The sequence below is a fragment of the Conger conger genome, chromosome 4, assembly GCF_963514075.1.
Source record: "Conger conger chromosome 4, fConCon1.1, whole genome shotgun sequence".
In the NCBI taxonomy this organism is placed as follows: Eukaryota; Metazoa; Chordata; class Actinopteri; order Anguilliformes; family Congridae; genus Conger; species Conger conger.
This window is the reverse complement of record NC_083763.1, coordinates 65,807,444-65,824,416: the sequence shown is the minus strand read 5'-3', so window position 1 is coordinate 65,824,416 and position 16,973 is coordinate 65,807,444. Positions and strand designations below refer to the sequence as shown.

General features: G+C 41.7%; 1 protein-coding gene and 2 long non-coding RNA genes across 3 annotated transcripts; 1 reads left to right on the top strand and 2 right to left on the bottom strand.

Annotated features, from left to right (window-relative positions):
* Positions 1-415: 415 nt before the first annotated feature.
* On the top strand, positions 416-6,146 carry LOC133126676 (clusterin-like protein 1). Its single transcript, XM_061239015.1, has 8 exons — positions 416-442; positions 2,155-2,292; positions 2,574-2,722; positions 3,313-3,483; positions 4,202-4,622; positions 4,891-5,019; positions 5,330-5,544; positions 5,964-6,146. The coding sequence occupies exons 2-8, from the start codon at positions 2,193-2,195 to the stop codon at positions 6,144-6,146; spliced, it is 1,368 nt and encodes a 455-aa protein (XP_061094999.1). The 5' UTR covers positions 416-442; positions 2,155-2,192.
* A 4,057-nt stretch (positions 6,147-10,203) lies between these two features.
* Positions 10,204-11,867, bottom strand: LOC133127653 (uncharacterized). Its single transcript, XR_009708644.1, has 2 exons — positions 11,799-11,867; positions 10,204-11,388 (listed from the first exon to the last, which is right to left on the bottom strand). It is a non-coding gene; the product is annotated as an uncharacterized LOC133127653 (long non-coding RNA).
* An 88-nt stretch (positions 11,868-11,955) lies between these two features.
* Positions 11,956-14,214, bottom strand: LOC133127654 (uncharacterized). Its single transcript, XR_009708645.1, has 4 exons — positions 14,155-14,214; positions 13,708-14,037; positions 13,153-13,442; positions 11,956-13,013 (listed from the first exon to the last, which is right to left on the bottom strand). It is a non-coding gene; the product is annotated as an uncharacterized LOC133127654 (long non-coding RNA).
* Positions 14,215-16,973: the final 2,759 nt, after the last annotated feature.

The following is a 16,973-nucleotide window of genomic DNA, read 5'->3' as shown; positions in this document are numbered from 1 at the left end:
GCCTTCACCCTGGGATAGCCTTTGGTCCATGGTGCCTGCAAGGACAGAGTGTCAGAGACTACAGTACGTTCATTCATTTTCAGACTCCTGAGACCCATATTGACTCCACAGGCAGAGGTTGCTCTTAAAATTTGGTGGAAATACACTGTTGGACCACCTAGTCTCTAATTGATTTGAACAAATATATACTATATATTATAAATATTGGGGGTGACATGTCTCTGTCTCCACTCTCTCCACAAACCTATAGGTATGATTGACTCCCGTGTGACTCCTGAAGTGCTATCTGCTGGATCAATGGTCACAATAAGTCAAATAAGCTAATAGGATCCCTGCTAAGAGGCCAAGTATAAATAGATTAATCCCTTCTAAAGACAACAGTCAACCACCCTGACCACTGTGTACATTGCTACTGCATCAGGGGAAAAGAATAACATCTCTGGTGAGTAGAATTATTACATGTTCAACATTCTGCAGTTTATAACAAAGGTTAAGACATATGAATATACCCGATTAAATGATAAATGTTTTGCTCTAGTTTGTCCTATCCTTTCTAGATTTCATGGCTCTAAGAGGAATCATTGCTGTGCAATGTTGTCAGAACAACAACAATCATGGACTTTATTACTGTCTATAAAATAAAGGATCTTTTCAGGTGTTAAGATTTTTCCATTTGAGATGTGTTTTTGAGAATTGTCCCTTTTTGCCTTCAGTATAGAAAGACTTCTTAAACATGTTTACAGTAGACCTTTGTAGTATAACATAATGCTTTATGAAGCATTTCCAAATGCACCAAAAGTAACATGATATTCAAACCTTGAGCCTGTTTTTACAAATAACCTATAGAAAATATACTTTTAGGCAATGCTACATGCCTATAACAGTGTTTCATAATCACAGTTTGACTATTCTTCTCACAGCACTCTAATGCCTCCAGAAGCTGGCTCCATATTCATTCAGGTTAAGGAAACAACGGCAGACATTTAGAGGTTAGGGTTTGAAATGGCCAGAGATGTTTGCGTTTAACTTTAATTCAGTTTGAGTCACGGTGTACAGAACCACAGTGGCAGGCCACCAGATGTCTGAGTGAGCAATGCTGAGCCATGGAGTGCTGAGCTGTAAAACAGCTTAGCTTTGGTCCCAGCCTGAGTGGGTGCACCATAGCCTCACATGACTGGCAGTTGGGTTTGTTGTTGTTGTTGATTACAACGTTCTGCTCAGTCATAACAAAGCTGCATAATATGTAGAACCTAATGATATATTATGTACTGAGGTGCGCTAGTAATATTGATTAGTGAAGCTCCTCCCTTCATGTTGAGCACTGGCATGTTATGCCAATACCATTGTGATGATCTTGTGATCACTTGAGCAATGATTGAGTTTTTATTTTTAAGGTGCACATCTGAGTCGTCCAACCTTGTTCCTGGAGATCTACTAACCTGTAGGTTTTCAGACCAAACCTATCAAAACACACATCGCTCAGCAGGTAGAGATCTAATTTAGCTGTTAATTAGTAGAATTAGGTGTGCCAAATTAGGATTATAATGAATCTACGATTATCTTAGAATAGATTTCCAGGACCAGGGTCAGGCAGCCCTGGTGTACATTTACATGAATGACATTCATTAATTGAATATAAATGCATTGGAAGATTATGTTTACAATGACATTTAACAGATGATATAATTTACACAAGAAAGTAAGATTTATGTAGGTCAGCTGCCCTGCATCTGCTGCCAGAGTTTTGTTGTTGTCTTTTCATATTGAAGTATAGTGCCACCCTGTGGTATGCTATAAAAACTCATCAACTACCTCTGCTTGGTGCCGTTTCTCCAGGGTAAATCCTCTTTGCTTTGGAGATTAACTGAGATCAGAACATCTAAGCAAATCTGTTACCTCTTGAGCAGTTTCATAAGGAGTACCAGGAAATATTTTGTTTACCACCACAGTTTACATGTGGTCTGGGAAAGAACACAGCCCCCAGAAATCTGTTTATTCGATAAATGGACACAATAGGAAAGACAAAAACATTTAGTTGTGTTCCATTTGAATAAGCATTCTGTCATAATGATAAAACTGCAGTGTTAGTGGTGTAAATAAATGGTCAAGTAGGTGTTGTTGTTAACTTCATCACTCTTGTCTTTTCTATCATAGCCTGTTTCCTTTGCGTCAGCGATCAAAAATCAGTGAATATGAGGGCCTTGTTAGTTTTAGTCATTTTGGTGGCATCCCTCATCTTCCAATGTGCCCTCGAGGTTCTCACAGAAGGACTGCCTGAGGACACACTCAAAAGTGAGTCAGCATTCTGGTTAACCCTTCTATTTGGCTATTGCTTTTTCTGAAAGTGTAACTTTATAGTTACCCGTTAGCTTTATAATTATAACTTATAGCATAATGTCAGCATTACATAGTATTACAGTGACCTGGTACCATACAGACTACATGCTAAATTGAGCGTGTTGTGTGTAATGCCTTCAGCTTATAAGATAAACTGTTCTACATACAAGAAGTCATAAATCAATGTGTGAGGTGGGTAGACTGCCTGTCACTGTGCTTGTCCTGCGGTGGGTCAGGGCTGTCGGTGGACGGAGCGAAGTATGTGGATGTGGAGATGAAAAGGGCGTTGTTCGGCGTGAAGCAGATGAAGGAGGTGATGGAGAAGAATGAGGAGAAGCATGCACACCTCATGAGGTCACTGAGACACAGCGGTGAGAAGAAGAAGGTCAGACTCCTGATAACCAACTGAAAACAACATAGACATGCTCATGAGAACTATCTGCTTCTGAAGATGTTCATTAAATCTTTGTAATTACACTGCATTGTTCAGAAATGAAGAGCACAGTGGATGTGTATGAAATTGTTTATGGTTTCAACCAGCTTCACCAGTGTACATGTTCTTACACAGTTAGATTTTACTGAGGCAGTCGATTCCAAGCCATGTAATGAAGTGCAGTTGTGGGATCATGGTTCAGTCAGAAGGGGTGAACTCAGGTCTGTTACTGGTCTCCACATGCTTCAGGTTCTCTCAGGGACCTTGACTGGGTCACAGGTGTGCAGCACCTGTGCCCGTAAAGTTGTTTTGATAGGGGCTGCATTCCCTGGCAAATCCTAACCCCTGCTCCCCTGAGTGGCTGATAACTTTGCAGGATGTCAAAGGTCACGGAGGGGCCCAACAAGAGAGTTACGGAGAATTAACACAATCCAGCTCTTAAGTGCACTTTATCATCATCATTCAGTGACCTAATGCTGCGACTCCTGGCAGAATGCCCGAGAAACCGACTGTGCTCATGGCAGAACGCTCTCGACCCCTAGGGGGCAGTGGAGATGGCGAAGGAGGTGGAGCAGAAACTGGGGGAGGCAGAGCAGCAGTGTAAGGAAGCCCTGAAGACCTCCTGGGAAGAGTGCCGGCCATGCCTGGAGGATGCCTGCAAAACCTTCTACACCTCTACTTGCCGTCGCGGCTTCTCCTCCTTCTCCTTCAAGGTATGGGTCTATGCGGCAGCACAGCCCCTTCTGTGCTTCACATTGCACTGCATTACATTACTGCCATCCAGCAAAGGACATGGATGCTAATATACACTCACAGAGCCAGCTCACATCAACCATCAGAAATCTACGTGACTTTGACCGCAGGATGATTGTTGGTGCCAGACAGGGTGGTTTGAGCATCTCAGAAACTGCTGATCTCCTGGGATTTTCACACACAAAAGTCTTTAGAGTTTACAGAGAATGGTGTGAAAAACAATAGTAGCTTTTAATAACAATAATAGTTTTTAAATTACCAAAATAACTAACAAAACAAGTAAGTAAAGAAGTCAAAATAGCAACACAGTAAACTGGATCAATTGAAGAATTAGATTCTGTCCGGATATATTCGATTCACATTTGCTTAAAATGGATGGAATATGTTTGATGCTGTATAGAAATGGGAACAATGGTGTCTATGGGATGTGAAAAAACTAGATATCTGTGAATGTCTTAAAAATCCTATGTGAATAATTAACCAACTTATGATTCAGCATATTTTTTAGATGTCATATGAAGGATTTCTGTTGATAATTTATCCAATTGACAGATATACAGAGGTGGCTGAGTTAGAATTAGAAGTATGAAGCCATCACAGTATTACTTTCTACGTTCTGCCCTTTCCAGTGAACCAGGGCACTGACCAGCCAAGCCATGGCTCTTCTGTTCCTGTCAGGTGGATGACTTCTTCCGTAAGACCTCTGCCCAGTTCCAGCTGGAGGACGGCCAGGGTCTGGTCCATGGCCAGTGGCTGGAGAACCCGGACGAGGAGATGATGCAGGTGGAGGAGTCTTTCAGCCAGCTGCAGCAGAGAGTCAGCATCCTCTATGACAGGAGCATGGACCTGGTCATGAACATGCGACGGCAGTTTGACTGCACCTTCCGCGATGCCTTCATCACCAGCCTCAGGCCCAAGCCCCTCATCCCAGGTCCCGACGTTCTCGACACCGACTTCCTCAAGGGCATTGGCCTGGAGGAGGTCCTGGACTCCTTCTTTGACTTCAGCAAGAGCATGTTGGAGGACTTCAGCTCCGTCATCACGGAGGTGTTTGAGGACATTCAGGTGGCTGTCCAGAAGGAGTCCGAGCTGCAGGAGGGTACTGTACCTGGCAGTTAACAGTTTTACCATTTGTTTGCATAGTAGCACAATGGGAATGTATTATTGTGTTCTTGATGGTTTAAAAGAGTAAAGTCTGTCTTCAAACGTATTTTTGTTTAAATTCTTTAGTTGTAATGTTGAATCATTATTTGTATTTCAAATTACTCTGGTCTAATGCCAAGTTTTAGTTGTATGTAATAGTGTGAAAAACAGATGCCTGGCCTGTGTACTGACGCAAGTTTTTCCCTCCAACCTTTCAACTCCAGGGACAGACGTTTTCCCAAGCTGGGCTTCGATCCAGAGCAAGAAACTGTGCAGAGATCTGCGCAGACAGACGTCTGAGTGCTGGCAGCTACAGGGCCAGTGTGAACCCTGTCAGAGAACTGTGACACAAGGTAGGAGTGTGCTGTGTGGGTTACTACCGAATAATCAAACCACCTCACAACAGACCGGCTGATTCCAGCTATGCAAAATAAATAACTGTTGGCCCAACTGCGTATGCACATTTTTTATGGAAGGTTCTCACTGGATTTATGTGTACAGTATGTGATACATAAAAGCATATTGAAAGGATCAGACACAATCCGTGCAACAGCTGAGAGTCTGGGTTACTGCATCAGCCCAACATACATCCCCATTTGCAGAGCACTATGAGTGGTAGGTACTGTACTTCACGCCCTGAACTCTTTGCTGATTTCCCTTCAGAGTGCCCGAGTGTTTGGGAGCTGCACAGGGAGCTGAACGAAGTCTCTGATCTGCTGAGTGTCTCCAGCCAGCAGTACCAGGAGGTGCTCCAGGTCGTTCAGAGGCACACGGACGACACCTTCAGCTGGCTGGGTGACATGGCTTCCAGGTTCAGCTGGGTTGTAGAGCAGGCCAATAGCACAGCAGTCTCTGACTGTGTCTTCAACATCGCTGCTGTATGTCCCTCCTCATATGTTCCTTTGTGGTTCTCGCAACAAACTACTGCATTTGCCCTACCGTAGAGCAAGATCTTTCTCTGGAGATATTGAAGAAAAGCTAGTCAATAGTGACAATGCCAACAGGGATAATGGTAAAAGCGATGACAACAATGGTGATGGCTATGATAATAATAATGATGATCATGATGGTGATGTTTATGTTCATTATCACTATGATTATGCTGATTATGGTAAATATGGAGATGGTGAAGTAGAGGTATTTCCCCGACATTGATATACCTCTACTGTGAAGAGGATTATAATGGTGAAGGTAACTTTGCTGTTGATATTTGAGGAGCATAATGATTATGGTATGATTGTGGTATGAAATTATGATTTATTATGGTAATCCTGCTGTTGATAATTATTTTCCTCAGGTGGTACCCCAGAAACAGCTGGCTGACAGTGCCTCTGCCCCTAACACTACTGTGGAGGTGAATGTACTGAGCTCTCCCACCATCACCCTGAACGTCCCTGCTGATCTGGAGGTCCAGGACCCTGCTTTCATTCAGTATGTGGTCCGGGAAGCCCTGGGCATGTACAAACAGATGATGAGGTAAGAGTAGTAAGAGGAATGGATGGGTTAGACTAGGGTGCCACACTGAATAGGGCCTTTTACACTATCCAGGGTTCAGCTTTGTTTCTTGTAGCTGAGGCTTTCATTACATCCCCCTGCCCTCTGATCCTCATCCATAACCTTGTTATAATGTAGCACATGGCCACAAACTGGCCACACTGCCGATAGGGGTGTTCATGAATAGACTATCAGGACATTTTAATTTGCACATCCAATGAATAACTAGTGCTAAAAAAATCGAGGGCTGCTTTTTTATTTTATTTGTTTGGCAGAATGGCCCATTGTTTTCGTAGAAATTAGACGGTTGGAACTATAACCGCTGAACACACATGCATCCTTCAGTCTTTCACTGGTTGAGCACAGTGATCCACGCACCTTCTGAAGGTAGAGCTAGATACATGTGTGTTCAGCGGTTATAGTTACAACCGTCTAACTTTTCCGAAAAGGACTCTCGTTTTAATTTTCTTCCCGCACGTGTATTTCAAATACACACGACACCTCGTATACACACGACACCTCGTATAAATAAGAAGTTGCTGTAAACTGTATTTATTCATTTTGAAGGCGGTAGGCTAGACTCCTATAGGCTTCAAGTGTTTATGCTAAACTAACACGTTATGCTAACATGGAAACCGAGCCAGTGAATGCACACAAATGAAAATGAAATCGAACATTTCGCCTGTCTGTCTGGGTAAGACTGTTTGGGAAATAATAAAAAAATTTCCCAAAATGTTGGAGTATTCCTTTAAATCCACAAAATCTATACCGAAATCTATACTGGAAATTCATTTTAAAATATGCAAAATGATATACTGAGCAGCATTATGCAGCATATTGTTCAGGGTAATAAAGTGATATGTGGCAGCGCTTAAAACAGTCTGCAAATAGCCTGTGTGAAGAATTGATGCATTTCCATTTCAGGAGTATTTTGGCAAGTGTCTCACTGGTTACATCAGAGAGATGGAAGAGATAAATGAACCAAAACAAACTGCTATAGGGAATAGCAATACACTGTTTATTGTTCAGGGTCACAGCCTGTGTGTGATCCATTACATTATTTATTGTTGGCTTTGAGTCAAGAAATTATGCAATACCACATAGGTGAGAGCATTACTAGTATTGATCTGTTTGTGAGACTGACAACTCTTCTCTTTGCAGGAATGAAAACACTGTGGCCTGAAAAAAAGGTGACTGTAGATCCACACTTTTTTGGCACAATAGATAAAGTATTGAATCAAATCTGTTGTTCTATACATTAAGTATATGTATGTCATTCAGTTTGTGACATTTTTGATTATTTTTTTAATTATCTGTGGTGAAACAAGGATAATAAAGAGCTAACACCAATTGACCATTCATTGACATTTATGAGATGAGTGTTACGTCAATAAGTTACATTTAAATAAAAACATTTGAAAAGATGGAATATGTAAGTATTACACATGTATGAAACTGCTAAGAGGTGGTAATATGAAACAATAACATTGTGATTGATAGTTCTTTGGTTTTTAAACATTATTTTATCCTTTGTACGAGTCTTTTAAAGTTCCTTTTAGATACCTAACTAGTTGCACAATGGTGTCTCTTTCTCTCTTCTCACATCAGGGTTTTCACATCCCTGACAAAAGGAATCCACCAGAACATAGCTGTAGGCTTTCTGCAGGAGTACAAACATGACGCTCTGGATAAGAGCGTCTGCCAAATGCCAATAATGTAATGATGCTCATTATCATTTTCTAATATTACAACATTTGGAAGTTTGTGTAGGACTCAATGTAGGACACACATATAGAATGAACACCATTCTTTTTGGGGATTTATACTTAAGGTTGCTTATTTATTGCTGTAAGGTTGCTGCATTCAATTTAATTATCTATATTACCACCAGAACTGGGGGTTTTTTTTATCAGGTTTTCAGTTTCAGAGTATATACAGAAAAAAATCATAGCATTAATGTACAATGATAATATTTCCACTATAATATGCCATAACCCTAATATATAATTATAACCACTACAGGTGTAAAGGCATGTAGGCACTAGGGGGTACTGTTGGGCGGCAAATGCAGCACTGCTGGAATGAAGGCAGAAACAGTGGGCTGCTCTCAAAGCCAATGCCAATGCTTTAGAGAAGATGCCCTTCATATAGAAGAGGCCCAACTGAGAACAAGAAGAGAATAGCAAATAGTGGACGCTGAGCTATAATCCATGGATGCTTCATTCAAAGTCATAAGGGAATACAACATGCCAAACATATAGCAAAAGACCTTGACATGAAAGTGAACTGGACAGTAACTGACTATATGGTCTTTGATGTGTTAAAGTGTGAGGATGCAGGCATGCTCACTGAACACCTGGTTCAGAAAATAAATGCCCAAGTATGTCCAAGAGTGTCCAAGTATCAGGAAATCCCAGACCACAACAGGCCAGATGGGGCATGTAAACGATGACGGCATACACTAGTCTGTAGGTATTTGAACAGTGACACATTTTTTGTTGTTTTCACCCTGTACTCAAGCAAACAAAGTTGAAAAAAATAAAAAATAAAACATGCTCAGCCATTACTATGATAGACACAGGTTTCCAGTCTGTCTCAACTTTCAGCCCAATACCCTGTCACTTCAGGGTGTGGGCCTTTTTTATTTCTGTGCTACATCTGAAAAGTATGGGTACGATTCATTAGCTCTATGATCCAATATAAGGAGGAGGAGGGCAAGAGGAGATACAGTCCCTTCAAAAATTATTGGAACAGCAAGGTCAATTCTTTGTTTTTGCTATACCGTGAATACAATTGAGTTTGTGGTCAAAAGATGTACATAATACGACAGATCCAAATTTCATCTTTTATTTCCTGGTATTTGTATCTAGATTTGTTAAAGGTACAATCGGTAAGATTTTTGTGTTAAAACATTGTTACAAATCCAAAGTAAATCCCTTCCCATCATTGAAAACGGCTCACTCACATGTTGACTCACCCTATGCCTGTGTTTATAGTCCTTAAAATCGGGTTTCAAAATATACAATTGACGGCCCGACACTCGACCAAAACATTGCATGACTGTACAATAATTCAAGCACATTGGTTGAAAATTGGTTCTAATTGCCACAGCCAATGGCGTTTCAATGTCAGCGTGTTTACAGAGATGGGGGATGGATAAACAGTGTTGTGGTTTGAAGGTGTTTGTTGCTGCTATTCCTCTCTTGACCATTAGAAGTCAGAAATTACCGATTCTACCTTTAAACAACTTAGAACATAGCGCCTTTTGCATTTGGCCACCCAATTTTTAGGTGAGCAAAAGTATTGGACCATGTGACTGATAGGTGTTTCTTGTTGCCCAGATGTGTTCCGTTAGATTGATTGGTTAAACAATAAACAGTTCTGAATGTCGACTAAGCCTACATGAAGGGCGATGTATAAAAAGGCCTGTAATTCCTACACAGTTTAGCAAATATGGATGAAAAAACCCTCAAATGAAAGTCCGCACTTTTACAACAGAGTGTTTCATTTCAACTGTTTGTTTGCTGTACAGCGTGAAAAGAAAATGTGTCACTGTCCAAATACTTAGGGACTGCACCGTAAATTAAACATACATGAAGAGAATGAATGACATGTGCACGTGCATAATGGTGATTTAAGATGAAGTAGCTTAGGTATGGTTAGAGGTTCTCTGACAAGGAAATCGCCTATCCCCTAAACTGTTTAAAGTAGCAATGTATGAGGTCGTCAAAAACTCAGATCTTTCAAACCAAGACAATAGAACTGGAAGAACAACTGAAGAATATAAGATTTGCAGAAGAAGTGGCCCCATTTTACACAGATACAGACAAACTGAATCATGAACTAAATTAATAAAACAGAAAGTCAGCATGAAGATCCACAAAGGGAAGATATATTATATCATGTATTACTGTATATAGTGTATTACATCTACAGAATGGCAACCACGATACGGTAAAAGACCAAAAGGAAGGAGATGGAGAGACATTCCTGAACAGAAAGATAACAACACAGCAACAGAAAGAACGAGACAAAGACTGGAGAAATTTGGCATGCAGCTTTATTAGTGTGTGGTACAAGTCACATTCTGAAAGCTCCAAGCAGAACTGCCAGATGAAATTAACAGAAAATACAAATGAAGAAGAAATAAATGCAGTATTTGACACAAAATAGAATTACACTATTATTATTTTTATTTTTACTGTTCTTTTGCAGCTTATTGTTGCTGTGTCTGATTTCAGTTGCTGTCAGCAGCTGCCAGTGGGAACCAATAATTTTGGAACAGAGAGAAGCAGACAAGAGAGGGGCGACATGGCTCAGGCAGTAAGAGCAGTTGTCTGGCAGTCGGAGGGTTGCCGGTTCGATCCCCTGCCTCGGCTGTGTCGAAGTGTCCCTGAGCAAGACACCTAACCCCTAAATGCTCCTGAAGAGCTGGTTGGTGCCTTGCATGGCAGCCAATTGGCGTCAGTGTGTCAGTGTGTCAGTGTGTGACTGTGTGTATGAATGGGTGAATGAGAAGCATCAATTGTACAGCGCTTTGGATAAAGGCGCTATATAAATGCCAACCATTTACAAGAGAGGGACATTTTAGCTGTGTGAGAAACACAACAAGGAAGAGCAATGGAGCTGGAGAGAGTGGGTTAGAGATTGAGTATGAAGAAGATAACACTGAGTATTTCCCATAGGAGGTGGCGGGGGCACACCATTTGGGGTTGGTCAAATTGGGCTAATACCTTTCTCAGGGCCACTATGTCCTGCATTAGGCGGGAGACTTGAGATGAGATCTGCTTCGTGGTGATGATCTCCTCCATCTGATGGAGGAGATCAAATTTCTCCAGTCTTTGTCTCGTTCTTTCTGTTGCTATGTTGTTATCTTTCTGTTCAGGAATGTCTCTCCATCTCCTTCCTTTTGGTCTGATGGATATATCCGTCCATAAGGTACTGCTGAAATGGGAAGCAGTGGGGACAGTTAGACTGCTTGGGTGTCTGTGTATAAGCGTATCTGTGTGAGGGATATGACCTCACTGGTGAAATACCTCATCACAGTCCAGGGTGCTGCCAAAGGTAGACAGTAAGCAGCACAGACGCTCGAGTGCCACCTCACTCTGGGTGATGAGCAGCTTTGCGATGACATTGTGGATCACAGTCTCCTCCATCATCTTCAATTTCAAAAGTTCCTCAATGAACTTCATGTTGGTGACCAACTGCTGGTGCTGCTTTTTCTCCTCCTGGACAAACGGGGAGGAGGGCCAAGGTGGGTGAGCAGGGAGGTGCCACACATTTACAGCACAGGGCAAGCCATGACATTTGATCTGTAATCCACGAACCATGCTTTAAAGAGTCACCATTTGTGAAAGGGTGAGGCCACGTCACAAATGTCTTCAGACAAACATGGCCAGAAATTAAATTAGCCACATTAACTAAACATAGCAGACCATATGCCTTCACACCACATTCATACCAAAAAAACTTCTGCCATGACCCCAATAAACATATTTTTTGACATAATCTAACACCAAAACTTTCACCATCTGATAGCATACCCAGCACCAGCATCTCTTGCTCTTTCGCAGGTTGCCCAGCACTACTACCTATGTTACCACGGCAAGCACTTTAAGCTCCTGTTTCTTCCAATTACCTCATGGTCCTCATCCAGCTTCTGAAACTCAATGGGCCAGAGTTCTAGCAGCACCAAGCAGAAGTTCACAAAATCTTGAGGGTTTTTAGCACTGAAGGGTAAAAAATGTGTTTTAGGAAGCAAAAGAAACTTCCTTAGAAGTACAATTCTGTAATTCTGAAATACTATCTAAAACTCCTTGTGTTATTTGTGCCCAGGTAGTCGTGTGGAGAAGGTGCATGTTTAGAGGATGGCTGTGCACAGATAAACACACAAAGGAAAGTCACTGAATGTATGTGGCTCTTTAGCTTCTCCTTCCACTGTTTTTGAAGCCCATACTTGTGTCTTGAACGGGTAGTGATTTCTGAAATAATGAGAAAGGACAGATGCACATACTCACCTCCCTCAGACAATGACAGATCTTGGCACCTGTGGTGGAAAATCCTGGCTCAGAGATGGCCTTCTTAAAAAGGATGGTTGCAATGCCCCGAAGACGCTCCTCTGTGTCCATGTGGAGCTTGTCCACCTGCTTCATAATGTGGCCAAAAATCTTGTGGGTGAGCTTATCCAGGATACTGTGCATGCTCTTGTACAGCTCCTGGGTCCCGGTTGCCTCCCGGCTGCGGCTCCAGCCTGGGCGTGGCTTTACTTGGACCCGGAGATCTTTGCCCCTGTGGCGCCAGTTGTCCCTCTGAGGATGAGTCTGGTGCCAGTTGTCCCTCTGAGGATGAGTATGGTGCCAGTTATCCCTCTGAGGATGAGTCTGCCGCCAGTTGTCCCTCTGAGGATGAGTCTGGCGCCAGTTGTCCCCCTGAGGATGAGTCTGTTGCACGAGGCTCCTCTCTCGCTGTTTCTCCATGTCAGCCTGCCTGTGAACCTGCTCAATGGTCTTCGGTCCATCCTCACATCTCCTACGGATCCAGTCATTCTGGTGTAGTGGGACAAATTTTCAGTTATTCAGTAGGGATGGATATTGACACAAAGGAGGACAGCATTTGTCTTTCACATCTTTCTGTGGCCTCATTTTTCATTAAATGGGAAGTAAGTTTTCTAGGGAGTTTGAATTGGACAATGAAGCTCCTTTTCCTTTATTTCGAGAGAAAGAGGATGCGGAATCACAGACAACTAGGCAGTACCCTACTGAGTTCCAGCACATCCTGCAAAAGAAATCTGATCCGTGATGATGTCCTCCCCCCTTGATGATGTTCTTGACAGTGTGGAAGTATCCATGAGGTCCTGATGAAACAGACAGCAGTGGCAACAGTTAGTGTTTCTGTGTGTCTGCATTTGTGTGTGTTTTTCTTATGTGTGTTCGGGGGTGGGGTATTTACTATAAGTGTATCTGAATGAATACCATGGTCATGTAGTCCAATACCTTATCACTGTCCAGGTTCTCGCCAACAGTTGTAAGAAGGCAGGCATTCCAGTGCCTCCCCGCTTTGGTTGGAAAGGAGCTTTGTGACGCAGCTGTGTATAACTTTTGCTTTCATCATTTTGAATTTGAAGAGCTCACCAAAAAATTGCATGTTGCCAATTGCGGTGGCCATTAACTTCACTCCCCATTGTAGTCGCCAATTCCAGCTTTTCAAACTCCAGCTGGCAGAGCTTGAGCAGCACCAAACGGAAGTTTAAAATGGCTGGGCTGTCACTGGATGGCACATTTATCTGTAGGTGAGAAAAGGCTTTTAGGAACAAGTCACACACCTCTATCTGGATCTCATCTTCTACAATTCCATCTAAAATGAAGCATGAAAAGGTGGCAGTGTGGAGAAGCTGCACGTTTAAACAGCAATGCACAGATAGACACAAAAAGGAACAAACTGCATGTGGCTCTTTATTTCTTTCTTCCAGTAGTACATTAGGCCACAGTTGTAGCATAACTAGGAAGTGATTTCTGATGCAGAGAGAAGGGACAGTCTGGGACACTCACCTCCCTGAGACGGTAGCACAGCTGGGCATAAATGCTGCAGAACTTCACCTCGGCGATGGCCTTCTCAAAATGATGGAGGCGATTCCCCACAGGCGCTCCTCCGTATCGATGTTCAGTTCACTGACCTGTTTCGCCATGAGTGGGAACACCTCAGGGGTCAACTTTCCTGAACAGGACCTGTGAACAGGCTTCCTCAGGGGCCTCCTCCCCCCGGTCCCGGCTCCCTTCAGCCAGCCTACTCGCTGATGGTCTCCAGGCGTTTTCGGCCGTGTGGAGCTGTACAGCTCCACTGAAGGGCTGCAGGAGTCTGGGACCTCCAGTTAACGGAGGCTGTGTTAAAGATGGGAAATGGGATTAACATAATAATGGCTACATAAAGTATTTTAGGAATCAGGAACATTTTAAATCATTTTGGAGATCCAGAAGGTATGGGAGCATGTTGCATACCTGGGGGAAACGCGGGTCAACGTTCATGTTCAGATTGAACAAGGTGGAAAATGTTGATCTAAGGAGAAAGGTGTAGAAAAATCAGGTGAAATTAGAGAAAGGTTTAACTACATATAGCTGTTGACATGAAAAGAAACTATCTCTATCCTGCTCTGGTAAATGTACCGTCTAATTTCCAATAGGACAATTTCATCAATCCAACAGTTACAAGTAAGAATAGCGAATATACCTATAAGTACACCGTTATGCCAACCAGAAGTCAATTGATTGTGATGCTACTGGAAAATGTCCAAATTCAACAGAAACTATTACAAAACATTTGAAAACATAGTCTAAATAATATCTTTTTTCAACTCAATACTTATGACAAACTGTTTGAAACCAGCTGATTCCAACAAATTTGAAACCCTCAGCTCACTCGTGATTCATTGGAACATGTGGAAATATTTTAGAAGTACTTTGGTCATTAAAATATTGTTTAAACTGTTCCTGACTATTTCAGTGTAAACAGTGAAAATCTCTTTCAAACACACTTCATTGACACTTATTAAATGCTGTCAATAACCACAAATAAGCAAGCTGTGTTACATCACCACTGATCCAGCAAGTGACATTACCATGACACAGTGACACACTACTACACACCTATTTGCAGCCAATGACAAAATCATAGGCCTATATAAAAAAATGTTGCTGCACTGCAATCAGATACATTGTATTCATTGATTTCAGCTAAGCTTTTACTGTTTCACTAAACATTGCAGGACAGAGGAAACCACTCATACCCTGTGTAAGACCTAATTAATAAGCTGGTCGGTGCCTTGCATGTATGAATGGAATTCATAGGAATTGTACAGCGCTTTCGATGGGGCGGCCTGTAGCGTAGTTAAGGTAAATGACTGGGAAACGCAAGGTCGGTGGTTTGAATCCCCGGTGTAGCCACAATAAGATCCACCCAGCCGTTGGACCCTTGAGCAAGACCGTTAACTCTGCATTGCTCCAGAGGAGGATTGTCTCCTGCTAAGTCTAATCAACTGTACGTCGCTCTGGATAAGAGTGTCTGCCAAATGCCAATAATGTAATGTAATGTAATTTTTCACCTGGATTATTTATTGGACACACTTTGATTGAAACTGTCCAAGAAAAATGGCTACTTTAAACAAATATATTGTCAAGGCAACATAATGTGTTATGAAGTGTACACAAAACATTATTTTCTACTAGCATCTTACAAGCGGCTTGCCAGCTATTTCTTGCAAATAGATGATTTTATTTTAAATATTTTTTATTTAGCTTGCCCATTGTATTATAAATGTGAAAATTTACATTTTTGGTTTCTCTGCGACACAACTGCTTATTAGCCTATTTGAATTTATTTCTGATACTCAAATGAATTATATACTCATTATCTATATCTATTCATTCATACTGGCAAACTGTTTTTAAAACCCAAACAATTGAAGCTTTCCTGCGTTCCTCCAAGAATGTAAAATTAATGTCCTTTCAAAATCGTAAAAAAAAAAAAGTTCCATGTAGTAGTAAAAGTAGTCGGGTTTTCTCAAGCTTGAAAAAGTTTTGACAATACGTCACCAATTTAGCATCAGCAACAGAATGAGTAATCTCCAGTATGCACTTTAATTTAAATTGCTACATAACACTTCATAGCCTATAGAACACACACCTGATTCGGAATCGATACGTCATTGGTAAATTAATCATTCAGTCTACGAATAGTGTTCCATGTAGACTGTGACGTTGCAAGAAAATGCCCATGTCAAACAATAACAATAACAAACAATGCAAAAACAGCGTAAAAATATATATTTTTATGAATCACTTTATTATGACGACATGCACCATGCTGATTCCAATGACGCTCACCCCCTCTACACTATACGCGCGCGCATCAACACAAGTGAAGTGAAGCCAGGGAACAAAAATAGAAAGTACAACAAATTAACTAATTTATCAGACTGTACAATTTGCACAGCGCTTGTTCTGAAGTGGTCAGTTTAGGAAATGCAAGAGGAACCAAGTTTGATTTTTGGCGCGCCTTGAAGGCAATGTGTATATGAGGCTCAGGGCGCATTACGTCAGACAAGTAGCATTTGTGAATGCATTCTGATGCAAGATGACTGTTTGCAAGTTTCTTGTTAAAATAATGGCCTAGTTCGCAGCCCAGAGTGTTAAACTTGTATCTGGCTATGTATTATTGTATATTGAAATATATAATCGATATATAATCTGATGCATTCTTCATCTCACGATGAATTTAGTTAACTAGTACCATAGGCCGCGGAACGCATTTCGAATGAGTAGGGCCAATGACGTGACATTGCCCCCCCTCCCAAGCCACATTCGTAACGCATAAATTTATTTATTATTGCCGTTTTTATTTGTCCTGGTTATAGCCCATACTTGAGTCACAATAAAAGAGTATAATATGCATTACTTAATCAGTATAATTAGAAAGCGTAAATCATTTGACACGTCAAGTCCAGTTGCATAGGATAAAAAAAATGTCAACGCTCACCAACCTGTCTTAAACGTTCCCAAATAAGTTCCTTCGTCTCTCGTTGTGCTGGATGAAGTCACTGGCAATGGCGAGACCGTCCACATTGGCCAAAGCATCCCTGTGTGTGGCTGCACATCAAGCATCCCTGTGTGTGTGGCTGCACATCAAGCCATTGAGTCTCCTTTGAGTCATTGTTGACCTTAGATATGTCTTCATGCGACCTGAGCCATGAGATACATAGAGGGACAACTGGCGCCAGACTTATCCTCAGAGGGACTTCTGCGAGGCTCGTAACGTTAGAGGT

What these genes read in the sequence shown, in the direction of transcription:
- LOC133126676 (XM_061239015.1), top strand. Translation starts at nt 2,193, where the DNA reads ATGAGGGCCTTGTTAGTTTTAGTCATTTTGGTGGCATCCCTCATCTTC. An exon ending in TCTCCTCCTTCTCCTTCAAG is followed by an intron (nt 3,484 to 4,201) that starts GTATGGGTCTAT and finishes TGTTCCTGTCAG; the next exon opens with GTGGATGACTTCTTCCGTAA. An exon ending in TCAGAGAACTGTGACACAAG is followed by an intron (nt 5,020 to 5,329) that starts GTAGGAGTGTGC and finishes ATTTCCCTTCAG; the next exon opens with AGTGCCCGAGTGTTTGGGAG.